Source organism: Motacilla alba, chromosome 13 (genome assembly GCF_015832195.1).
Source record: "Motacilla alba alba isolate MOTALB_02 chromosome 13, Motacilla_alba_V1.0_pri, whole genome shotgun sequence".
NCBI lineage: Eukaryota > Metazoa > Chordata > Aves > Passeriformes > Motacillidae > Motacilla > Motacilla alba.
In genome coordinates this window covers 8,180,116-8,207,097 of record NC_052028.1, presented here as the reverse complement: position 1 = coordinate 8,207,097, position 26,982 = coordinate 8,180,116, and the positions used below count along the sequence as shown (strand labels likewise).

The 26,982-nt window shown below is 41.8% G+C and overlaps 1 protein-coding gene across 8 annotated transcripts in view; it reads left to right on the top strand.

Moving 5' to 3' along the window:
• The window catches only part of FSTL4 (follistatin like 4), a 209,555-nt gene that overhangs the window by 48,312 nt on the left and 134,261 nt on the right, over nucleotides 1–26,982 (top strand). For 6 of the 8 annotated variants that reach the window (XM_038149862.1, XM_038149857.1, XM_038149858.1 and 3 more), the window contains exons 4-5: nucleotides 1,775–1,861; nucleotides 19,152–19,400. In XM_038149862.1, the coding sequence (XP_038005790.1) occupies nucleotides 1,775–1,861; nucleotides 19,152–19,400 (336 nt within the window). The remainder of the gene's footprint in view (nucleotides 1–1,774; nucleotides 1,862–19,151; nucleotides 19,401–26,982) is intronic. The other 2 variants (XM_038149864.1, XM_038149863.1) reach the window with 1 other exon arrangement.

The following is a 26,982-nucleotide window of genomic DNA, read 5'->3' as shown; positions in this document are numbered from 1 at the left end:
TGTTGGAGGAGCAGTGTTGGAACCCAGGACATCTCTCTGATGGTTCTGGATGATCTGAGCCCCAGCCAGGGAGCTTTGAAGCCTTGGCAGGGGTGTCAGAGACCCTGGCATGCAGCCAAAGACCCCTGCAGCTTTGAGTTCAACCCATGGAACTAATTACCAACTTTGTATGAGGAATTAAAGGTCACAAAAGTTTAGACAGCATAGTAGTAATAGTTACACGGTGAGAAGAGAAATTTTGGGGTTTTGAACATAGGGGTTTAAGGTTCCAAGATGGAGGAATCAGGGCGTGCCCTTTCTTTCTTCTTCCTAATGTCCATTTTCTGGGTGATGTTGGCACTCTTAGATTGGTTCAGAGTAAAAAGTCACTGTCTAACATAGGTGATAGGTATTGGAACATAATAGTAAATATCAAGTACTTGTAGTATAAAATATCAATAATAAATATCAAGTAGCTTGTAATATAAAAGACAGCACCGGCCCTGTGGGAGGGCAGTGTGCCTTTGGCTGACCTGCTGAACAGATCACGGCAGGCCAGACAGAAAATGTTTTAGATAAGAATTAATAAACAACCTTGAGAACGACAGCCGAAGACTTCTGACTCCTTCTTCAACAGCTGGGTTGGGAAAAAGAGACTTTTAACACATCTCGGGGTCATCCTGACCTGAGGAGGCTCCGAGAGAGCAGCTGTGTAGACTGGGCTGTGTTCCTCAACCAGGTGAGGCAGAGCCTTGCTCGTGCCTGGTGGGGGCACATCCAAGCGGGATCAAAATACTTTGTAGAGTAGTTTGGGTTTGTAATTGTAATGAAGGAGTTCTTTTCCCCCAGGTCAGTGAGAAGTGCTTCTGTAGCAGGGATGTCTTGTTCTCTCTTGAGCATGATTTTGGATGACTGTACCATCCACAGCCCTCGAGGAGCCCACGGGGATCCTTGCAGCACTGTCAGCTGCTGTTGGTAATGAGCATCCATTGCTCTGCTGTTCCACAGGGCTGTGAGAGGACTAGGGAAAGGCTGATGGGATCCTTCCACAGAGAACCAGCTAAGGAAGGTTTTAAAGCTTTCATGCAGAGATACCCTTTGGTGCCTAAAGGAGGCTGCAGAAGTCCTCTGTTTGGATGCTCAAGCTGGAGTATGGGATTTTGGTGGTTTTTTTCCCCTGTGTTTTCATGACTCAGCCTTAGGCTGTCTAGCTCAGAGAGAAGGATTTTATCAAGTCACTCATCTTAATAATTTCCTTGAAATTTTTGCTAGTTCTTTATGTGCCCTGCATTTTAACACTCTGTCAGTGTAAGGGGGCAGCAGGGTTGCATACACTGTGTTTTGTTAGTAAGGGGCAACATAGTCTAGGGCTTTTACTGAGCTTCATTGGTGTGTGGTGGTTCAGGTGTTTAAAGAAGCACTGGAAATACCTCTTTAAATTCTTCTCCAGCTACTGAAATAAATCATAAATAAACTTAAATTATCATCTGCCTTCTTTGCAGATCTCTCTCCCCACCTCATGTAGCAGAAAAATCCATGTTGTAAATCCCCTGTGAAGTGCTTTTTGCTGGCAGTTCCCATGGCTGCATTACAGGGATGCTCACTGCCATATTTCAAATCTTGGGCGCCTTTTATTTTCCTCATGCAAGTGTGCTCCTGGGTGCAACTGGAGGAGAAAGACAGCAGTTTGTCTGGATGATGTGCTCTGCAAGCTCAGATAAGAATATCATGACCTAGAAAAGGAAAAAAAAAAGGTAAAAGAGCCCCCATAACTCAGGGTTTCCTGTTCCTTCAGATAATATGGAGCATGCTCAGCACACCTGGGGATGGAGAATCATCTCCTGGGAAGCAGTGAAGTTAAGAAGTGCTGGTGCTGCTGAAGGTAAAAAGGAGAGATTGAGTCTTTTTGTTTTTCTTACATGAGGCTTTAGCTCTCTGCCAAACTTCCATATTCTGCTCTGACAGAAGGGAGTAGCTGTTGCCTCTTGCCACCATACCTGCTCCACTTTGTTGATGTTGTCAGCTGAATCAGAGGGGGAGGAGGGGGGAGCAACTTTTCTTGCTGCTCTCTGTTTACCAGGCTGTGTTTCAAGATTAAATATGGATGTGTCTCTTCCTCTTTGTGCCATGGACATGGATGTGCTGAATCTGCACATGGGATGTAAAAAAGGACTTTTGGACCAAATATTGAGGCTCTGTGCTGATGTTTTGTTTTTTTTTTTTAATGGCACAGCACAACAGAAAGGAAGCAAAAAAAACCCAAACCAAAAAAAAACCAAAACAAACAAAAAAACCCAACTGAAAAGCTGGTATTACTGCACTAACTGCAGAAAAGTGGTACTTAGAGTGGTGATGGTATCCTGATAAGTTCAGGGTGCTGTGAAACCAGGTGATCTTTCATCAACTCCTTTTACCTTAGGGATTCCTGCCTTCAAGTTCTCGTTTGATTTCTGCAAAATTCCTCTTTGAAAAGAGTTTATCTGAATAACAGAAACTGTGGCCAGAATGTAGGCTTGGCTTGGGCTTTCTAGGTTGTGCATTCCCTCAAATCAATTCAACATTTGTGGATAGCATAAATTATATTATGCCGCTTCAGAGTCATCTTATGACAAATTGCAGAGAGACTGATAAGACAGAGAATGGATTGGTTGAAAAAGCTAATTTTCAGGTGGGACTTTTGGCAGCCTCATTCCCAATGCCTGACCCTCTTGGGATCCCTAATTTCTGTGAGTTTAGGTTTTCCACTAAAAACAGTATGATATGGGTGAACCTGAGAATGGTGGGACAAAGCAGTCTCTGTTCCAGGTTTCTTTTGTTTCCATAAGAAATATCGACTGGTTTAGATTGAATGATCAATTAATACTCCTCAGCATGCATACACACACTGAATTTGATAATCCCTTGGGTAAAGAAGAATATTTTTTGTTAATATACAGTAAGAAGAAATCATATCCTGAAAAGGTAAATGTCATGATATTGATCAAAATTTGCAACAGCATCTCCAAAACTTGTTGCCACTGCTGAATACTTTTTCCCTTTTTTTCCTGCTTTCATTTTAAAGGTACCTTTCAATACCAACTGCATCACTAAACCTTTCCAGGTGTGTTAGTTTTGTGATTGTTTTTTTTTTTTCTTTTTCCTGCTGTTAGTACCGAGTGGTTTGTGCTTGACTGATCATTCCTGGTGAAATCCTGTGTGAAGCAAGCTGTTGGTGGGACAAGGTGGGGGTACCCAGCTCAGGAAGCAGTTGCTCCATGGCGTAATGGAGCTAATGGCACTACAGCTGTGGGTACATCTGATGTTAAACTACCATTATTTAAACTTTATGATGCAAGAGACTGCCAACTCTCCCACTTGCAGCATATAAATTATGTCAATTGCTCATGCACTTTTTTTAACCCTGATTTCTCTTGAATTATGGATGATAGACAGGGCCAGAATTTGCTTTTAGTGTTCCCTTGTGACTGTGTGTGTGCTGAGTGCGCTGAGCAGTCATAATCTCAGTGTGTGCAGTCAGGGGATGTGTAACATAATTTGGGCTATGACCATGTAGTTTGTACCCTTACCATTTAGGGAGTTACAACATCTGAAAGTTGGAGCTATTTTGGGGCAGGGTGGGTGCTTTGATGCCAGGTTTGACCCGCTGAGGCTGGAAGGTTTCAGAGCTGTGGACTCCACATCCCTGGTGGGTTTTTGAAAGCCAGTGTGATGTTCCCTTTCAAGAGAGCACTCTGTTGTGGGGATTAGAGCCTGTCTTCCAGGCTTCATTGTGGGGAGGAATAATAGCTCCTGCCTGTAATGAAAATATTATGATTGCCATGCTTTGAAGTTTTCCAGCCCAAATGTGTAGCAGTGGAGTGCATTCAGCTATTCATTTAGTTGACTGAATACTCTTGTGTGGGTAGGGAATGGGTTTGCCTGGAGCAAATTAAAGCAGCACACTCCAAAGGTGATGGGGACCTGCCAAGCTGCTGGCCTTGCTGCAGTTTTGACTATTGGTACTGCTCCTCAGCAAGGAAAACCTTTTAAAAGGTGTCAGTGCTGTGCGTGGATATTGTAGAACTTTTGTAGAAGCAAGTCAAGGCACTGCTGCTTTTAAGATAATTTCTGCAGCATTTATTGAATAATGTGTGTTTTAAGGTGTACTAACAGCAGGTGTTTGTAAATTATATGAGGCAGCTATAAACTGTGTGTCTGCACTCCTTTTGCTGCATCTGGGTTCAAATAAAATTTAAGACTTTTTTTTTTCCCCTTGCTTAAATATGAAGAAAGCTTCACTTTCTGGCATATTGATTTTACAAGCATTAGCACTTTAATCAAACAGCTCTGAAGTGTTGCACTTCATTAACTGATCTTCAGGAGGAAAGTGCAAACTGTTTGCATTGGGTGAAGCCTGTCCTTGCTGAAAGCACTTGAAATGCCCAGTGCTGGAAGATGTTAGACACGAGTCTTGCTTGGAGTGGAGGCAGCAGAGTTCAGAGCTGTGGAAATGGCTGGGTGGAAGAAATTAGTGTAGTCAGGTGTTGGGGCAAGTTTTGCTACAGGAAAACCCCCAGCACTGTCAGGGAGCAGGCTGCCCAGGGCAGTGGTGGAGTCCCCATCCCCAGAGGGATTTAAAAGACACGTGAAAGTGGCACTTGAAGTCATGGTGTAGTGGTGGACTTGGCAGTGCTGGGGGAACAGTCAGACTTGATGGCCTTGCAGGCTTTTCCAGCCTAAATGTTTCTATGATTCTGTGATTTCATAGGAAAAGTCTTTAGGCTTGTGAAGCCATATGGAAGCAAATCTTAGTTTAGCTCAGAGGAGATGGGGTTGGGATGTAAAATTATTTGAAGTGGCCACATGAATCCTCCTGCAGAACAAGGTGCTGCTGTAGAAGCTCATGCAGCAGGATCAGCCAGCAGAATCTGGGCTGGACACTGCTCCCAGCTCTGCTGCCCATTGCTGCACATCAGGCTTCTGAGGGCACTTGGATGGCCAATATTGCATTTACAATACTGTAATACTGTTTACAGGCATGATTATGAGGTCTTATTAATAGTAAGTATTGTATAATGAACACATTTACAAATAATGACTTCATAATGTTGCCTAAATCACTGTTTTAAAAGTGGCTAGAACATTACCTTATTACAGTAATGTTTAAAACCTAAAGTATGCCATCGAAGTTGTATTTCCTTCCATATTTTCCTTCTTCTGCTGTTTTTTTTTTTCTTTCTGCATTTTTATTTTTGACGTTTTGCTATATGCAGACAGTGACCAGTACCACATATTTACCAAAAGTACTGTGGAAGCACTTCCAGAGTATTAAACCACGTCTCTTCACAGCTGCAGTCTCTCACTGGCACACATATGTGTAAAATACAGTTATGAGACAATTTAATGGGTGCAGTTCATTAAGACAGGAGAGAGAGGTGCCTGTTCTTCCCTGCCAAGAGCCATGAGGTCCCCAAGATGCTTTGCTAGCACAGACCTCTCCAAAGAAAATCCCTTAATCCTTGGGTGAGCAAATACGATGAGAATGTTCCGTGCTTTGTTGTGTGCTATGATCTAATTGAGATTTAATGCATTCTACCATGTCCCTGCTGTGGACTCCCCTTGGACCCTCTGTTACAAAGCAAGGTGTTGGCAGCTTTTTTTTCTGTATCCCAATCCAAGACTTTCAGGATTTTTTTTGTTTGTTTTTTTTTAGTTTGCACATGTGCCAGTTGTGCTGGCAGAGATGCCCGAGAAGGGAAGAAATGAGATCTTTTCAAAATGCAATATTTGCTTTAAGAGTATTAAATTTGATTTTTTCATATTCCCACCCCTCTGTTTAATACCTATGTATTTGCTGCTGATCATGTTAAATACATCTGCACCTCACACAATGGTCTCTAATCCCACATCAATATTTCAGTTTAAAATCAGTTGGAATTGCCAGTACCAATGTGTGTAACAAATCCAGTGGGAGGAAGTTTGGGGCAGCTTTTGGAGCCCAGTAGCTCTTATAAAGGGATTCAAGTCCGCAATGGTGCCTGTGCCAGCCTGGGGACACTGAGCCCCTGTCCCAGTTTGTGCCTTTCTTTACTGATCAGGGATATGCACTGGGTTTTCACATTAAAAAAATCCGAGAAAAATGGTCGTTCTCCTCATGTCCAAACTCAATTCCTGAGAATTAGAGCCCTCTTTGTAATGGAGGGACATTTACATGGCAAGGGATGCTGTATTTTTTAATTGTTTTATATGTTCTAGCCACTAAAGTGGGCATTGTTGAGGCAAATAGGACTTTAAATGTAAACTTTGGGAAACTTGATTGCAGTTCAGGATCACTCCTGCCATCACACAGAGAGCAATTTGCCTGTTTCTCGTTTTCTTTTTTCTTCCCCTTTCCCCTCCTTGTCAGCTGGTCATTCACTCCATTTCACTGGGAGACCCGAGGGTTTTTTTATTTATTGACAATCTCAGACCTTTTTTCCTCCAAAATGGGCACTCTGCATGTTCTTCCACCTGAGTAACCTGGAGGCAGCCATTTAGTGCCTGCAGGTCATGTTGGAGGCAGTAAATCACCCTCCAGGATCCCTGTGGGGACCTGCTCTGCAAATGCAGCTCCCATTGGTGTCAGTGAGGATTATGAACATGAATAGTTGGCAGCTCTGCTTTGTCATTTAGGTAGAGACAAATATTTCCATTGAAAAATGCAGGTTTTAAAGTCAAAGCTGTGCTACGTTATTTAGTGCAGAAAAAATTCAAATAATACCCTTTTTGCCTTTTTTTTTTTCTTTTTCTTAAACATGAGCTCTATCTCCCGGACAAGCCCAGCTGTAGCAGCTCTGAAGTTGTTTGAATGTCCCATGCTGGGTGTTAATGGGAACAGGAGCAGTTGAACACATGCACATCAATAGGAGACTCGGAAGCATAAAAATTGAGTTCTCTCCTGCCTTTTCCTTTCCTGTAGAGAAAATAGGCCCCATTAGTACAGAAAGCTTTGGCAAGGTGGTATTTGCAGTCTAAGACTGGAAAGCTGCTGCCATCCCCAGTGTGTTGTTCAGCAGAGGACTTCACTTTTCATTGCTGCCAGTAATCCTATTTACTGTGAGCACAAAATGCCAGCTGGGTTTTGGCTGCTGGATGTGAGGTTCTGTTGTGAACGGGTTGATGCAGTTTTGTGCTGCAGTGGATCCGATGGAGCCACACACAGGGAAACACTGCCCAGCCACTGGCAGGGACTGTCAGCCCTTTCCAAGTCATGGTGTGATGGGAAGAGCCAGGATGGAGGGGATCAAACACAATTTCTGTCTCTAAAGCAAATGTTTTTGGAAGTGAACTTTTTTCCTCCAGGCATTTGCAGTCATCCCTGCCGTGCTGCTCGTGTATTCCTTTGCAAGCTTCAGGCTCCTGTATTGCTGTGCTGAGCTACAGAATATTCCAGCACACCAGGCTGATGGGGAGGTGTTGGTGGGTCCTGCGTGGGGTCTGCAGAGGGGCTGGACCTGGGTACCTTGTCAAAGGGCAGTACCAGCTGCCTCTCTGCTGATAATTCATCACTTGAGCTCCATGTGCTTGTGAAAAAGAGTTGTGTCCTTGGCACAGGGTGTTCCTATTTACTATTTGTATGTATTTATTAATTTATTTATTGCCTTTACCTCTGCAGAGTCAAATATAGTGACTCTCACTACTTTTTTCCCTTTCTGGTCAGTCATCCAAAAAGACTGGTGGAAATGCTGCCTCTTTCCTTTCTTTTGATCTGTTTCATCATTCCCTTGTTCCCTCCAAGCTTCCCAAGACCTGTGTGCTGATCCAAAGGGACAAGTGGCAATGACAGAGACTGGGTGACAGACCAGTGAGTTTCTTGAATTGTCCCCCCTTTTTGCAATGAGATTTACTTCATTTTTCTAAGGCATCAGGAAATGAGCTTGAAATACAAGGTAGTAGAAAAGCCCAGTTCCAGTCTCCTGTTCAAAGTATGGTACCTACCTGTTCTTGGCTCAAGCTGGGCATCTCATGTCTCTGCTTTAAACTGGTGCCACTGGTTTTCTGGGGCTTTCATGGTGTTCATCTCAGCTGTGTTCAGATGTAACCACTGCTTTGAGCTCCCTGTGTCTGTGCTCTCCTCGTATTCCTCTCGCTGTAGTTGTGCCATATCTGTGTGGATCAGCCCCACAACATGCCCTGCACCAAAATGCCTTTTGTTCTGTTCCCTTTCTTAAAAGAATAAAAGCCCCATAATGCTGCCTTTGCCCAATATACTCTGATGTTGATGACTGATGATTGCTGCTTATTCCAGCTTTTTATCTCAAGCTTTTTCTCTTCTGCTATTAAATGTGACCCTCTTGTTTTCATTTGGTGCCTTTGTATTCAAAGGGAAACAGCGTTCAGTTGATTTTATCAGTTGTTGCTTGTTTCTATTCCGTGTACAGAGCACTTTCAAAGGGAAGGGAGTGAATACATGTACTCTTATTTTGTAACCACCCTTTCAGATCTAGCTCTCCCCACGCTTTCCTGGTGTGGGTGACTGAGGAGGGCTCCCACACCCTGAATGCAGGCTGCTGTTTTTGTTTGGCAGCAGGATAAATCCTGGATGGACTCTGTGCATGGCTGTGGACCAGCACTGATGCCACGGAGGGGAAAAAGCTCATTGTGGGGTGAAGGGAAGGGGCTCTTCTTCCTGGGCAATTTCCCAAACCAGATGTCTGGTCTTACAAATTACAAAAACTCAGATTAAATTAAAACCATCTGAAACAAAAATACCACCATTGCAGAAACCCTTAATTAGTTATGGATTTTTTATCTATTCTGAATTTTTCTTTTTAGATTGTGAGTCTCAACCTGGGAAACCAGTGATACATCCTACTTCTCACAATAAAAACGAAAAGCAGCTAATCTTAGCATTTTGGTGCTAATGCTCCATTTCTGCACTGGTACCTTCAGAGCCAGTTTTAGCATTGCATGAAGTTTAAAGGCTTTTCACTTTCAAAATAGCTTTTTAGTAGTTTTTTTTCATCGTACTGTGTTATCCTTTCAGTGGTTTCAGTAGCCGATAACTCTTCCATCAGGTAAATGCACTTTAAAATGCTTCCTTCAGCACAGAACAAATACAGCGAGAGTGAAAGGTTTGTAATGCAGGAGAAAAGGCATTAATTCTGCTGTCCTCCTTTGTAGAAGAGCACAGGGAAAAGTACTGGGGTTATTTACCTCAAGAGTAGGAAGAGATCTTGAAATGTCATTATTTAGAGGAGATAAATCTTTAATCACAGTCAGAGTAATTTCCATAATTGATGCCAAAGTAAAATCCTCAGGGAGGGGCTGAGAAATAGGTTTGCCCCTGGGGACAGACCCTCAAAAGTCTGGGTATTAACAATGGCTGTTAGGTCTGACAGGCACTTGGTGACAGACTCAAGGGCTTTGTTCATCATGAGATGAAGGTTTCCAAGTGTTAACATTGGCTTCAGATGGAGATAAACAAAAGGGTGTGTCTACAAAATACAGGTGTGCTGGCTTGGACAATAAATAGAAAATTAAACAAGGGGAGAATTGCAAAATTAGAACTAGGTGCAGAAGACCTGCGTGCAGTTGCTTTTAAAAATAGTGTTTCTCCTTATTTCTTAGTCTTGGAAAGGAGTTCATTAAGGATAACAGAGAATGGGAAAGGGGGTTGCAAATTGCTATGGATTGGTGTTGGGCTGTGGAGATGTTTCAGTCTGGTTTCAAACTCCTGGAGCATTTCTTGCTCACTCCCACTGACCAGCCCTGAATTAAAGCTTGGGGTGCTGCAGTCTCTTGTGCTAGAGCAAGGGCAGCTGCTGGGGCACATCTGGAGTCAGGAATTTGGGGGGGATGCTTGTATTTTTTATATATGTTGGTAACATTGCACTTAAAAGCAACTTGCTCTGCCTGACCATGCACACACCTGAGTGCAGCTTGTGCTCCAAGGCTTGACTTGAGCAATGACCTGAGCCCAGCCTTTGGGCTGCTGAGCAGATGCCACCATTGAGCAGAACTGGGTTAATCTCAGGGTTATCTGCAGTCTCAGTGCAATATGTACATTTGCTTTCATGACTATCCCATTGGAAGATGTTTGGTTTGTTTGGATTTGCTATCATTTAAATGTGCTTTGTTCCTGAGTTTTTCTGAACCTTAACAGATGAGCACTACATAATTTATGTAGAGAACCTTTTAAAGACACATCCTGCTCTTACTAATTTTTAAAGGCAATCCCAAGGTGGGATGCAGTCCTGCACATGCTGCCAGCAATGTGCCTCACATGTCTGCCTTGCACATCCCTGGAAGTGTTCAAAGCCAGGTTGGAAGGGGCTTGGAGCAACCTGGTCTGGTGGAAGGTGTCGCTGCCCACAGCAGGAGGCTTGAAACCAGATGATCTTTAAGTCCCTTTCAACCCAAACTATTCTCTGATTCTAGAAAAACTATTTTATAAGATATCCTTTCTTCTCTATCCCAGTGCAGATATAACACAGCTTTCTTCAGGATTTGTGGGATTGTAATTCTCCCCATAATGGACCTGGTTTGGCTCCTGCTTTACACTTGTGCTCTGTGGCAACACTCCTGCACTCATAATCTACGAGGCTCTAAGGCATCTAGTTGGGAAAACATAAATGAAATGTCTTGGGGAAAAAAAAGTGAAAAGACACTGTGCAGCCTCAACAGCTTCAGGCTGGAGGTTTATGCTGATTTAGGTGTGATGCAGGAAGGGCACTAATCCTGTTGCTAGGGCTGCTCCTCAATCAAGAAAAACATCTATGAGTCAAGTACAAGTTTGGCTTTACCCAGGAATAAAAAACCACCCAAACACAAAACTCCTGCACTAACACAAATCCCATTACAACTTAATAGCTTTAATATTTTTTCCCCTTTTATTTCCAGCAAATGTTAACTTTTATAGAAAAGCATCAGTTCTCAGATACAGACTCACAAAATGAATCCAGTCCCTAATTTTCACACAGAGCTCTCTGCCTTCCTTTATGTGTAGTAGTAAATGACAGAAGCGTTGCAAGTTGTACATAGATGCAGCTATTGATAGATTCCATCTGGAAGCTTTTACCCCTGTAAGTTAATCTGCTTGGGACCAAGGGGCAGGAGAAGGAAGGGACAGCAAAAGACTCTATAGATTCATTTTCTCAATAGATTGAGCTGAGTTGTTCTTTGATATTATCATCCTAAAGATTTTTTTCCCCCTTCATAGCATGCAGGGTCTTCCTTATCTCCAGGGGATCAAGCAAGGAGGGCAGATTTAGATTAGATATTAGGAAAAAATTCTTCCCTGTGCGTGTGCTGAAGCCTGGCACAGGTTGCCCGGAGAAGCTGTGTTTGCCCTGTCCTTGGAAGTGTTCAAGGCCAGGTTGGAAAGGGCTTGGAGCAATCTCACCTAGTGGAAGGTGTCCCTGGGCAGGAGGTTAGAATGAGATGAGCTTTAAGGTCTGTTCCAACCCAAACCATTCTGTGATCCTGTGATTTAATTACTGTACATTTATCTTGTGCCCTCTGCCAACCTCCATTGTTTTCTAATCTCTTACTTCTTTCTACCTCTTCAACACTTTTGGGTTGTCTTTAAGCAAAGCTTTAAAGACGTTCATCAAGAACATGACTTCATTTGTAAGGTTGAAATGTGTGACATGCACCTCTTAAGGAAAAGAAAATTAAATGCTTCTGGAAGTGCTGACACTGTGGTGACACTAATAGAGGATTCTAACCTGTCATGATGAAACCTCCTGCAGTAGCATTTAAACACTTTGGTGCAAGTCAGATGATTTTTAAATTTACATAGCGCTGAATTCAAGAGCAATGTAATAAGGAAACGAAATGGGTGTTAATTATAAAAGCTTTTCTATTCCTCTTCCAATTAAAAATAAATAATCAGAATAACGTTGGGGTTTTTTTTTGTTACTACAAAATGATGAAATGTCTTTCTGCTTCTCTTCTTTGGCCTCAATGAGCTTTATAAACTGATGTCTGAATGAGAAAATAAATAGGAAACTGGAAAAGTCTTTCTATCCAAGCTGAAATAACATTGCATTTGTGCATATGTAAGGGAAAAATAGGCATGCAGTAAACAAATTGATTTATTTTCTGATAAATGGACTTATTGCAAAGTAATGAGTCAAAAAATAGAAAAAGAAGAGATTTCTGTGAGACTGAAGAACGCTCTTCAGATGGGAATGGGGTGTCTTTTGGTCTTGAACATTGGGTAATATTGCAAGATATTTTTACATAGGTTTTTGCAATGATGGCCAAGCAAGTTCTCTGCCACTGCAGCATGTCCCAGTACACTTGGTTTATTGATTTCACCCTCCACCAAGTAGAAATGTTCCAAATGAGGGTAAAATTGTGAAAATTTTAGAATTAGATGTTGAAAAATAGTTGGAAGTGAGAGATTTCTGCCTGGTTCCAAGGAGCTTTGGGAGCAGCTGTGCAAAGGTCTCTGGGTTCATAGTGATGGTGGAGGAGCCAGGGGAGGTGTGAGCACCTTGTGGGGAAAAAGCCTTGGATTGTGTGTCCAGGGGGAGATGGGAACAGGGAGCAAGCCAAAGGCAACATCCATGGACATATTTAAGGGTTAACAGCTGGGAAAGACCCAGGATGTTCAACTTACTTCCTGGAGCTCCACTGGTAATGTAATTGGAGCAGTCAGCATGAAAACAGGCAAGTCATCTGTAGTTATTTTATTATTGGATTGTAACCTCCCCCTAGTCTCTGCCACAAGAATCTCATTGAAGGAACAGCAGAAAGATACATGACAAAAAGGATAAAAGCCCACTGAAAACAAGGAAGGGGAGCCAGGCTTGTACTGAGAGTAGGAGTGAAGAAACAGGACAGACACATGATTCATGAGCAAGATTAAAGGCAGCAAGACTGATTTTGAGCAGTGACCCATAGGAATTTCATTGCCTTCCTTCAGAAGAATCTGTTCTTCTGATATGGAGTTTTGGCAGAGGAACCAAAGTATTAATGTGATCTATTCCCTCCAGATCTGTGACTGAAATTTTCAGCTTTTTTTTTTTTTCCTTTTTTTTTTTTTTTTGGCTGTGGAATACTTAGAAAATTAAAACCACAATCAAGTAAAATACATGTGTGTGCACACGTGCATGTGCATATGCATGTTGCTACTATGCTTCACTGGGTTTCTCACAGCAGTGGAAATATAAGTGCCCAAGGAAACATTGAATTTAATCACAGAATCATTAAATGGACTGGGTTGGAAGGAACTTAAAAGCTCATTTTTTTTCCAGCTCCTTTGCTGTGGCCAGGTATACCTTCCACTGGACCAGGTTGCATCAAACGATGTCCAGCCTGGCCCCAAACATTTAATCCTTCTGATAAATGCAGGAAATATCTATTAATCTTCTGCTAGCATTGTGCTGTCTCTTGGCCAGCTGTTTGTGGGGACCTGCTAAGCAGCTCACAAATGCCAGGAGAGGTATGATGCCAGTGGGAACTGCACAATTTTACCTTTGTGTCTCTACTTGCTGCACAGGAGTCAATACTAAAATTGTAATAAAATTGCCTTCAGCATGCAGTGCCTATCAAAGATAAATTTAAATAAACATTTAATAAGGAGCAGTTTTATTAATTGCCTTTTCATCAGCTCTTTTGAGAAAAGAACAATCAGGAAAACTGTGCATATTGAAGTTTCACAGCAAGGGTCTAAATATATATGGTCTCATACCTGTGTTGATGTTGCTTCCTCAGTAATCTCTGTATATGCTTTATATAGTTTTGATCTTTTCATCTCTATGTGTCTTTTGTCTTTTTTCCTGTTAGTACCCTCACAGACCACAATACTATCCAAAAATAATATTTGATTAAGCTTTTGATCTCACCGTGGTTAGATGGATTTGAAATGGGACAAAATTAGGCTAATCACACTAAGAATAACATAGTTACCATGAAAAGGCATTTGAAAATCAGAAGTATGACCTCCAATGGTTTGCAGAGTTCTGACAGATAGAGAAAGTAACATTAATTCCTATTTCCAGATGTAAAAATTGATACAGAACATTTTTCTATAGCATTGAGGGCTTCCTTGGTGTTGTTTGCAGGGTGACTGCTTGCTGTTATTGAGCTTTTGTTGAGACTTACAATTTGTTTTTATTTGGTATTAAACTGCAGACAAAGATTCAGCAGTTCCCTTCATTCTGGTGTCCTTGGTGCAACTATCTGTCACAACCCTTCTTTCCAGAGTCTATTTTCCTTTCGTTTTGGGTCAGTTTTGTTTTTTAAAGTCTGTGAATCCTCCTGAAATAACATGACTATCTGGGAAGTCTTGCTATCTTTTGTTCTGAGGTGGCTGTCCATACTATCCTGCCTTTTGTTTCATGTAGAGTATCTAAACTGGTGAAAATTACTGATTTTCTGTCCTCCTCCTCTAAGGCTGACGTGTCCCTCTCCATCCTGCTCCAAGATGTGCACAAACCCACAGAGTTGTCTCATGGATCTTGAAAGAAAATAGTTTGTACCTATAGCAGATCATATGCTTGAAACACATCTTATTCTCTGTATTATTCTCCAGGACAAGTCACCATTTTTGCTTTATAGAAATAAATAAATTCTAGCAACATTAGGCTAGTAACAGAGACAACAAAGTTGCTGTTGCCTTGACCAGGTGATTTACCATGGCTTCTCTGCCTCTCCACTCTCATGTCAGGCACACAATGAAAAACCCAGGAACTCAAAGAGAACTCTCATAATAGAGACTGTTATGAAATTCCTGCTTTGTTTCCTTTCTCATTGTATTGTGGCAGTAAGGACATGTGCAGCACACAATCTGCTTGCTGATCATAACCCAGGCTCTGTATGTAGCTCAACTTTAGTTGCTTCCAACCATGAATTACTCAAGAATCTACTTAAGATGTGCTGGGTAAGGAAGGTTTAGGAAGCTGTGCTGCAGCATCTGACTTTGTGTCACCAGCAAAGATGAGTTGTGGCAAGGGAAGTGCATGGGAAGTGTGTGGTTGTGCATAATCTGTGTGTCAATGGATGTGTGTAAATACACACTTGAACTATACGTCTGTGTGTATCAGTGTCATAGAGAACTGGATTTTATTTTTATTTTAATACAACATTTGCAAGGTGCAGCATTGCCTTGGAAGGACTTGGTATAGAAGCTTCCCGTTTCAGTCATATGTAATTAAAGTTTCTAGTTTTAGCCCTAGCTCTGATGTAATGTCTAAACTTCTCCCTTCAGCAATAAACCTGGATACCCAGCTGCCTGCTGAAGCTTACTGTTACTTGAGGGAAAACTTCCTTTTAACATATAAATGTAATAATTTACATTTCTGCTGTGTATAAGCCACTTTCTATGAGCAGTGATATGATAGAGCTGGTTGGTTTTTGGGTTTGCCTTCTGCAGTGGGTTTGTCTGGTTGGTCCTGAGTGAAACCAGTGCTTGAACCCATCCTTCCTTTGGGAGTTCTGAGGAAGTAAGGAATAGGATTTTATTTGGGAGAGAAGAAAAAAAAGCACATGTGCCTTAGTCTGATCTCTAACACATCTAGTGGTGTGCAAAAGGTAGATGAGGTCCCTGTCTTTAAGAATTAATGCACAGTTAAAGGATGTGCATTCTCCAACGTGTCAGGAACATCTTAATTTCCTCATTAAAGTCTTACTTTGAGATGCAAGCAGCCCATTAACGACCCTTATGAAATTCCTGAGCTCAGTTATTTTCTGCCTGCACCAAGCTCTTGTCAGTTTTCCACTGGAATTCCAAATTTCTCAGGAGCAACCAGGATCTAATTTGAGAAGTGTTCATGGGGGTGTGAGACTGGGCTTCCTCTGTCCATCCTTTTGGCCTCAATGCAGTGTAACACCTCAGACTCTGGCCATGGTGAGCATCATTAATTAGTGTTGAAGAGTGTCTTGTTTTGCAAGATGATAGACTTTTTACCTATGTAAATTACTTTCTTTGCAAGTAATAAATTGAATAAATTGTGCCTTTTCCATGCAGTACAGTGGGACTCATACATACTTTGTGCAGTTGGTAGTTTCACTTGATTACCTTTCTCATTTCTATTTTTAACAATCCTTGTAAGAGTGAGGAGTCGGGTCACTTTTAATAGCTCCCAAAAAAGTGGTGGAAGGCATGTTTCACAGCTGTGAGCTGCACACCAGTGTCCTGCCTGTGGAATCCACCTTGATGCAATCAAGGAAAATCCCTTTCCATGCTTCATGGTGCTGCTCCAGATAAATTAGTTACTTGGATAAAGACAACAGTGCTTGTGCAGTCAAACACTTCCTTTCCTCTCCATTTGCTCTGTTCTGTTTCACACCCTGTTGCTGTCCTTGCTGGGCAGGGGGTCCATTGCTACAGCTGAGTGAGTTTGTGGGGAGCTTTAGTTCTTCAAAGGATTATGCAAATAATAATTGAATTAAAGAGCTGCTGTCAACATTACGAGGTTCTGGCAAAGATAGCTGATGTTAGCACTCTGCCTGCAGGCACACGGATTTCAGAGTGGACTTGGACAACAAGAAGCACATCAGGATTCCAGAATACCTGAATATTTCATTTCTGGCTGTTTGTGGGGTATATTTCTTATCCCCTTACCAAACTAAGCTGTTTAACCAGGAGTTGTCTGTCTGGGAACACGGAGTAAATTAAACTCTGAACAAAATGAATAAGGCATAAATATAGCCAGGGTTTCTGGGATTTTTCCATAGTAACTGGGAGAGATGGAGGAAAGATTAAGTATTTTATATTTCTTATAGGCTGGCTCTTTAAGAAATCTTTGTATCATTAAAAACCTTTAAAATACCATTCTAATAAAAATGTTTGTCTTCAGTTATGCAAATTTTATATTAAAAATCAAAATACTAGAATTATTTGAGGCTCTTAGGAGTGTTTTTGCTGCTCTCAGGGCAGGGTGCAGCTGTCACCTGCTCAGATGTGACCTGGTGCATTAAATCAGAGCAGTACCTTGAATGAGGAGGCAGCAATAACCTTCAGTGAGATGCATAACACAATCCTTGGCTGGTGCAAGCTCGTAGAGATCAATTTTTAGTGATCAAGGCAGCCCCTGAAGGTCTTTGCTGTAGTTGTACCCGAATTACATTTATACAGACAATAATAGCTGCTGAATCTTGATTTTTAAATAACTTCAATATCAACAGCAGTCTCCAAAGCATGTCTTTTGAGGAATGTTGTGATGGAAAAAGGCAAGTGCCCGTGCTGATGCAGGTCGTGCCGCTGAGAGGAGGAGGAAGAGGATGCTGGACCAGACCTTCCTCAAGTCCTCATCCTTTGCTCTGATTTACAGCAGGCACTGATGAATAATATGACCTTTACAGTGAGGTCTCCCTGAGGTCACAAAATTTGCATTTCTGAGGATAATTTTCAGAAATTCTGGAACAATTACTGAAGTAAGTAAAGAATAGTCAGATACTCCTTCCATGAGCTGTACTTTTTGCACTGCTCAGAGATGCTTTGACCTTCTAGTTTATTACAAGTCAGGAAAAGTCAATATTTCTTAGCTTGCCAAGTTGGAGGAATTTTAATGAGTTATTGAGTCAAATAGTTAATCCTCCAATAACAGACTTTTTTCCCTTTCAGATTTACTGTGATAAAAACAAAGGCTTAATGGGGACCGGGAAAAATGGGTTTTTGTTAGAAATGCTTGCTTGTCTCTGTGCTCATGCTTTTAACCCCTTGACCACAAGTAGATGAAATGGAGCCTCAACACTGGGACATTTTGCATTGGCATGAAATGCTGGGCGGGCAGGGGCTGTGTTGATGTTAGCAGGGAATTTAACATGATAAAATGAGATTGAAGTAGCTGGTACTGATGCTTCTCACATCTCTTTTACATGTGATAAGGGGCTGGATGAGATCTGGTCTGCGCTCCTACGCTGAACTGTTTGGCTGCTGGAAAAATCTTTGAAGGGAAAAGCCCTTGGTGTACCTTAGAAGATGTTGTGGCATCCCAGTTGCTGTAGGGTGTGTTCCACGGGGTGCTGCAGCACATCTGGAGTAGTGCTTGCACTTGAACATGCTCTGAGAGCTGGCACACACCAAAACCTTTCCAAGAGCCAAAACTGCATGAGGTAAATGTAGAGAAAGGGGATTTGCTTCCAAACCATCTTACTGGTCCAGACTGAGTCCTTGGCTCTGGGACAGCCAGAGTCTGGCTGTTGGAAGGCTGTGCAAGGCTGGCAGTGGGTTTTTGCACAAGGAAAGACTTGATCCTGGTATAATTGTGCTTTTTGGAATTCCCCTTTGTAATGCTCAACTTGGTGAACTCCAGTTAGCATAGAATAATCTAATTTCCTGAAACTCTCTTCATTGAGTGTAATGCTAATTATTGCTCTGAGTAGTGGCTTGTTTGGAAGTGCCCTGTCCTGTGTGAATTTTAGTAATGTTCTCTGTAAGCCTTTAAGTGAGGAAACTTCATAAGCAGAAAATGCTACAGCACAAGGGCGGCCCTTTTAATAATGTCAAAGACCACAGTAATATTCAGAATATCATATCCAGTGAATTCTTAAAAGCAGTAGTAAGTTATTTTTCACTGTATGTCAATACTCAGAGTGTAGGAGTAGATACTGATGGTCCCTTTTACGATGACTAGTGTTTTCCCATTTCATTCCCTTCAGTGATATTCAGTAACATTCCTTTCAGTAGTAGTCTTTCTTGGGGGTTATTTTTTTCAAAAACTCTCAACAGTTGTTTGTCTGAGCTTTCCTTGAAACGTGTGTGAATTTTAGCCTGGAGGATATTCTGCCTCTGGGTGGGAGCTTCCGGCTCCCAGGGTGAGATCTGGGCTGTAAATGTGCACGGGAGCTGAGTGCTGACACTGAGGGCACTTTGCTGAGTTTTGTGGCTGGAGTAGTGTAGGGTTTCAGAATTGCTTTCTGAATGTAACTCATGGTTACTCCAAGTGTGGGCACTGAAATGGTCTCCCTGGGTTTTATTCCAGGCTCTAGTTTTGTGAAGAGCTAAAAGAACAAAGGGTTGTGCGTCCATCACTTTCCAATGAAGCACTTTGAGCACACGCTCAGTGTTGTGATAAGGGAGAGCTGCAGGTCTGGGAGTGCAGATCTGAGCACTCTTCAAGCTGCTGCTCTTCAAAGGGGAGCACTTTTTACCTCCAAAGCCTTTGTTGCTCCTGCTCCTGTCAGGGCTGTGCTGCTGCAGCAGCTGTGTGGCCTGTTGAGGCGAGTGTGGCTGACGGTGACATTTCTGCTGTCCCCAGGGCTGCAGGGGCAGGACGGGCTGCGGGCACCCTGCCAGAGGAGGTTCTGCGGCCGGGGCAGCAGGTGTGTGCTCAACAGGGACACCCAGCAGCCCGAGTGCAGGTGTGTCGAGGACTGCAAGCCCAGCTACATGCCCGTCTGTGGATCTGATGGCAGGTTCTACGAAAATCACTGTCAGCTGCACCGCGCCTCGTGTCTGCAGAGGAAGAAAATCTACATTATCCACAGCAAGGACTGTTTCTTCAAAGGTAGGGTGTTGTTGAAAATAAATACTTCTGTAGAGCTTTCATCACTCGTCGTAATCCTGGTAAATGGCTGAATGGTATGTTTTATTTCTAAGAGCTAAATTTTTCAGGGATGATTTATTCCAGGACAGCAGAGAACATGCACAATGTTTTATGCAGCTATTAAGCCCCTGAGTGCCATCGCCATGCAAAATGTAATCATACTGGGAACTGGTAAATAATTAACATCATTGGATGCATTGTGTGCACTGTAGTTGTGCTGCTCAGTACTTTCAGCTGCTGGTGTAATAACTTTTTACAATCCAATTCATTTGAAAAGGCTTTGAACACGACAAAGATGTTAAGAAAATGTAGATGGTATAAACAAAAGTTTGCTGCAACATTGAGAAACAAAAACCTAGCTAGGCAATGACACAGGCAAAGGAAAGGAGCTGCTTAAATGAAATAAGGAATGGGGACAGACTTCAAATAACTTTAAAGACAGTTCTGGTTACCAGTGGGATGCATACATCTGGAGCTCTTTTACTGGTTCAGTAGCAATTATCATCTTTGCACCAAAGCCAGTCCCAAATCTTTCCCATTAATATTTTGTATGCCATGTACCATCCTGTCATCAAGGGAGACTGCAGGATTAGGAGCATGTGATAAAATGCCAGGGAATGGAAGAAGCTGTAAATTATTTCACTTCTAAATGAGAGGTCTCATAAAGGGCCTCACTCGAGTATATATTGAAAGCTCATTGTCAAATATGACTCTGTATACCTACAGGAAGATTTGAGTGGGTTGTTGAAAATATATCCAGTGACATTTACGTGATCAAATATGAAAATAATTCCTTTATCTTCCGCTCACTTAAGCCCCCAAGGAGGTTGGCTGTATACAGAGCTATCCATCCTGAGTTCTTCTTTGCTAACATGATGCTAGAAGAGCCTATTTAAGAAACAGGAGCCCATTTGAAGAGGCTTATTAATATGTCCTTGTGATACCTTTTGGAGATAGAAAAGCAGTGCCATTCTTGTGTCTTGGAGAAGACATTGTGTCTTTTTGTGACTAAAATTTTTCCTGTGGTGTGTAGGCACTGCTTTGCAGTGCATTGCAAAGTCTCATTTGTTTTGAAGATCTGGCTGTGGAGAGGACAACACAGCTGATCAGAGCATTGATTTGGTGAACACCCTGGGTTAGTTTGTCACAGGCAGCCTCTAAATTTACCAAAGCAAGTAATTAGGATCAATAGACCTTGTAGGAAGTAAATCATGGAAGGGGTCACCCAAAGGCATATTTCAAGCACATGAGTATATCAAGGCAAAGAGGGATTTTTTGCTTGTCACATTAAAAAGTAGCACCTAAAAAGGACACTTGTGCCTTCCTCCAACTGCTGTGCTTCTGCCTCTGGGGATCAAGTCAGATCAGGATATGGATCAAGCTGAAAACAGTGTCTATCCCTGAGTAAGATGCAGGTGGGCATCTGCAGCATGAGAGACCTTGCAAGAAAGGGAAAGTCTTAATTTCAAAGATGCTCAGCAACCCCCCACTCAGTTCAGGGGATTTTCTTTCCCTGACTGCCAAAAACGTTCCTTGGGTTTTTCATTCTTGACATAACCCACCTTTTTATGACAGTGAGTCTGGCCTGGGGTTTTATTTGTTCCTTATCACATATAGTGTTAAAGAAAATGAGTTCTTATTGCAGTAATCAGCCCCTGCAGTAGCTGTATTATGCCTAATGATAGAATGTCACGCTTGAATACTTCCCTGAACACACCATGAAATGATGTCAGAAAGTAGGAGTTTTGTGTCCCAGTTTAAAGTAACCCTCGAACTCTTGCCAGGGAGCACTGCTTAAATCTGCTTTTCAGCAGAATAACAGCTTTATGGAAGGGAAGAAAGAAACAAGCTCACTTCTCTTCCCACGTGAATAAATAAAAATGTACTTCACACCTCTGTCTGCAGAGATAACATACAGCAAAAAGTTTACTTTAAGTGGGGAATAATCCCACAGAATGGGGCTCCATAAAAATACTTGGCTTCAGCCCTTTTTTCTGCCATGCAGTTCCTGAGTAACCTGTGTATTGCTCTGTTTATTGGTACTTCAGTCTCCTATTTCTAAATCAAGAATGATAGTGGTTTCTCTTAATTGCTGGCTGAAAATTTTGATTTAAGGTACAGGTTTTTAAGCGCCATTATAAGTGTAACATGGAATGTAAGACTTTGACTGGAGAAAAGCCTTTAAGGTGCAAAATTACAGAATCCCAAAATGGTTTGGGTTAGAAGTGACTTTAATGAGCCTCCTGTTCCAACCCCATTGGTGTGGTCAGGGACACCTTGCATGTGTTTTCTGTTTGCTTTCAATCAATTAGGTAATTTAATTATTTGGGTACAGTCAGACAGATGAGTGGGCTGCTTCATGGTTTTTTGTCCCCGTTGACTTGTTCAGTTAAGATTTAAATTCCTGTGTAGAGCTGAGGGATGCTGCAGACTGGATGTTTGTGTGTGCTCTGCCAGTTTGCCCAGTTATCAGTGACAAACTGGATGGACTTAAGGTAAGGCAGAGATCAAATACCCTGATTCTACTTTGGCTGAGCTAGGCCTATCCACAGTAAACTGACAATAAAGCAAACAGCAGAGATTTGTTTTCTTTTGTGTATTTTGGGAAAGGATTTTTTAATCTTTTAGCATATTTATCAGATGTGAAGTGCTTTGTAAATATTAGTGGGTAGCAGATACTCCTGTGTGAGTAGTAGCATTTGCATTCTGTACCAGCAATAGTATTAGGAAGAGCATAAGAGAATTTGTCCCTGGGAAAATGACTGATTTCTTCTTGGTCCAGCCTGGAAAAAAATGGCTCCTTGAAATCTTGAGAGTCTGAAACATTGAAAAAACTTGTGGAAATGTGAACGGAGCAATGAGAGTTCTCAGCAGAGAGATCTCCCCAGGCTTTATCCTTTAGCCTCTGTTGCAGCTCAGTTCTTGCACAAAACTGTAAATGCAGTCCCTTTTCCTCAGTTGATAAAGCAAATAGGTGGGAAATTTCACTTGGGAGTTTGAAGTCACAAGGGAAATACTGTGAAGCAGAAGCCCTAAACCCAGAGATCTCAGGAGAAATGTCAATCCCACTCACAGCCGTTCACATTCTCCTTGATCTAGTTGTCCATCCTGGTGTGAAATACAGTTTGGTTTTCCCACAGGAAAATGTTCTATTTTGGCCTTTTCTACCATGTGGCAGATTTTTTTCATTTTCTATGTTTTCACTATTTTGTGAGTTTCTGTAGTCATTTGATTGGGGTGTTGGTGATTTTTACTGGGTAAGAAAATACATAAATATAAAAGTTCTTTTACTGTGTGCTGAACTGGTCAGGAAAGAAGTTCTTCTTCCCCAAAAGCTCCCCTCTCTCATACTTGTGAAGACTGAAAAGATAGCTGTGCTCATAATGACAATTGTCCCACGGATGTCCAGAATGAGCACTTGGCCTGAAAATGTTCCTATTTGAATAAATGCCTTGGATAATGAGGTTATATCATTTTAACACAGTATTTTAGACTACACTTTGCTTTTTCATAGCAGTAGTCCCATTTTTACCCACTTACTTTAATTTTTCTTCCCTTTTGACTGTCTACACCCACTCTGTGTCTTCCCTCACTTTTCTCTTACTATTTTTGGCCAGAGATAGCTGTGCAGACACCATTCAATAATTTTTCTTCCCTTACCTTTTCCCTTCCGCCAGAAACATCAGAGCAATGCACTTCCCGAGCAGTTTGCATACATTAGAGAAATTCTGTTTAGAGCTGTGCTTTTCCATTTCCAGGATTTAGGAGTAATTTTTCCCTTTCTTTCTTTCTTTCTCTTCCTGCTTTTTTCTGCTCGATCAGCAATCTCAAAGCTCCTGTGCATCAGCCAAGCCCTTGCTAGAGGAAGGCAGCCATGTTGGCTTGCTCAAGCTCATTTGTTATTTTCTGTGGTTCTGACATCCTCTCTTTATCTAGGTGGATTGGGTTTTTTATAAAAAGCTCAGCTCTTCCTGCCAGCCAGTACAGCAGCTTTGTGCTGCACCTGCTCAGATTGAGTTTGTGCTCTGGCATGAATTCAGTCCAACTTATCTGACCAAATTCTTGAACTTTCCATTATGTAAATGCACTATACCTGTGTTGACTACTTAATTTTTTTTTTTTTTGTCCATTCAGTCCAACTTGTACCAATGCTCTAATTTTATGAAATCTGACAGAATTTTATGCAGAGAGATGGTGTGCTGTAAAAGCATGTTCATGTCTGGTATTCCAGTCCCATTCTCTTCCTTCCTTCCTTTTCTACTGAAATGTCACTATTAATTTTTCAATAATTTTGTCCCGTTGCTTAAAATATGTCCTTTTTTTTTTCTTTTAAGCAACTATCTGGCAGTAGTTTTCCTCCTTATACAAGGTCATTTCTTGTCCCATAATAAATCATAATTTTGTACATGTTTTGTACAGAATTTTATAAGAAATCTCTGTGGAAAACCACCTGCCTTTCTCCTTTCTGTTACACACACACAGTCCCACTCTTTGGTTTGAGGCTTGCACCGATGCTCAGAACAGTACTTCATATCATGAATTTATTTATAGATGAAGTCTTCTGAAGTGTGCATGCCTTTGTGCTGGGTTGCTGTGCATGTGCACACGTGTGAGTGTTTGCACACTGATAGAGCCAGAATATTGTGTTCTCTCAGGACATTTATGCACGGGTAGTTTGCACATTGATAGAGCCAGAATATTGTGTTCTCTCAGGACATTTATGCACAGGTAGTGCAGCAGATGATGGACCTGGATCTGCATGGAGAGAGAATGAGAAGCAAAGGGCAGAGCTGAAATGAGATGTTCAGCCTGATGTAAGGAGATGGCTTTCCCTTGGAGATTGGTTGAGTGCTGGGACAGGCTGCCCGGGTGTCATCTCCATCTCTGGGAGCTTTCAGAACCTGGCTGGGAACAGCCCTGAGCAACCCAGTCTGACCCTGCACTGAATGTTTTGATGAAGCCTCTTCCAGCCCGTATCATCTCATAATCTTTTGATTTCATGACCTTAGGTAATGGCATCTTTCATTTTCAACCACTCTTATCTTTCTTCCAGTTCTCAAAAAGTTTTTTTCTAATTAAGGAAAATTATAATCTTCTGCATGTTGACAGAAAATTTTCTATGCTTGAATGTAAATAAATTACAAACCTGGGAAAAAAAGCAAACAAGCAGGCTGATAACTTGTATCACTGCAGTAATCTCAAATCCATATGAATTCAGCCTCGGGTGGTGGTGGTTTATTTCCTCTGTACTTTGTTTGTTGTCCATGTGTTAGTTCTGTGCTTTGTTACTTCCAGAAGTAATTTGTTCTATGGAATAGCATTTCAAAACATCTCTGGGAAGGTGTTGAATGTTTTGCTCATTATGTGCTTGCAGAACAGGCAGACCCGCTCCATTGCTGGTTTGCAGACTGGAAGGAAATCTGCTCCATTTAACACACTCTGTCTTTCCAGCTGGAAAAATTCTGAGCGTGAACTAATGGCACTTTTCCCAGCTGGCAATTAATATTTGCTGATTTAACTTTGCAGCAGTGCTGCCAGACTGCTCCGGTGGCAGCGAGCTGGGAAGGGGTGGCTGGGAGGAAGGCAATTAATCCCTGCTGGAGGAGGCTGGGGGCTTTGACATGGAGGTCAAGCCTCTAATGATCATTTCAGTGTCCAGTGTAAATATATTAGGAGTCTAAAGTGTTATAAAAAGAGATAAGTGCTATATAAAATGAAGGAATGTGTTTGCTGTCAGCAGAGCTGATACAGTTCTTAATAAACTGAATTCCACAGGGATTGCTTTCTATTCCCACACTGCCTTTTCAGCTCCCTCCACTTAGTCTTTTGGGGAGGGATCAATTTTACCTGGCTTTTCAGGCTGACTGCTCTTAAATGTGATTTATAGCTTTACACCTAATAAACAGACTGCATCAATCTTTGGGGTAAATTATGGAAATTCCATTGATTTATGTGAGGATACGAACAAGGGACTGCTAGTCTGCTCCTAGCTTTGGTAATAGAAATTTTCTAGGAATAGGTTTAAGATCTTGAAAAGTATTTTCCATTTTAAGAGAAAACTTAATGCTTACATTCCTGAAATTTGTGGAAGGGAAACCTTGGCTAACAGTCAGTTGTGAAACTCCCTGGTATAGGTGAGCTTTCACTGGAAATTAAATGCCAATAGCAAGAGTGGGGAAAGTCTAGGCGTAAGAAAAAGAATCAAAAATAGCAGAGATCCTAAAGAAGTCTAACAAAAAGAGATCTTTAATTACATATTACTTACATATTAATAATAGAAAACCTTTGCAGGGGACCTCATGGACATAATGGGCATCCCACAGGTGGGAGGGAAAGTGGGACTGGAATACTGTGATGGGCACTGAATTTGAATGGTCAATCAAAAGATGAATTATGCTCACTGGAACTCCTCACAGCAGGGCCATTACCTGCTTCTGTTTGGCCAAAAATAAAAATCTGTTTCCCTGGTGCCGGGACTCTGCACAGACCAGTGACAGATTTTAGTTCCAGTCAGTAAAGCTGAAATGGAGGAACACACCCCATGGATGAAGCTAGTGGAAAAAGTGGTGTTATCTGATGTGATCCCTATCCAGCATTCTTGGTGTTTTTATAGCTCCAGTTTGAGGCAGTAGCCATTTGGGGAGTGCGGGAGTAAATGTGATGTGTTTTTTATTTGTTAAATATGAAATTGTGTAATGTTTGCTTAGAGCAGTCATGACCATGACCCCCATGAACAGTTTTATTTGGTGACTGTTATCTGTTTCATCTTATTTAGGGCCCACTCTATTAATCTTCTCCAGTTGCCAGTCTTGATGTGTGTGGCCATAATATCTCCCATAAAACCAAAAAGCTTCATATTATGTATCAGCTACTGAAGAAAGGAATTAAAGGATATGTCAGCAGCAGTATTAACATCTTAAAAAAGAAAAGTGAGAATTATTCTTTCTAATTTTTTTCCCCCTTGTAACTGAAGATGTACTGGTTGAACAGGAGTCACTGAAGCCCATGGTTAATGGCATGGGCAGCTGGAAGACCATGCCAGCACCCAGCACTGTGTAGCAATCACCCTCTATGAATGTAAAGTATGAGAGGAACTGCTTACATGTTGAACATAGAAGAGCTCAGCCTAAATCTCCACGGTGTGAAGGAAGACAATACTCCATGAGGTGGTCTCGGTTTGAAGCACCCCAAGTTTCAGCTTCATGTTCTTGAGAGCCAGGAAATGAGATGCAGGTGGCTTTAGGGAGCCATCTGCTCGAAGCCTGGGTCTGCTAAACCTTCACTGCAGTGCTTTCAGGAAAGCTGAGAGGTGATAATGAAGCTTTTTTTGAAGCACAGTCTTAGTAGTTGTGATGGGGGACAGAGCAGAGGAGGAGGATGAAGAATCAGATTCAAGTGTGTGGGAAAAGAAGCAGGGAGGTGGTTTGTATTTACCAGTGGAAGTTCCTGTGCCAGCTTTGGTGCTGCTTTCTGCAACACTCGTTATGTCAGGGGGTGTTTGTCTTCCTTTTTTTATCTATTTTTGTGTGCTCTTTGCATCTGA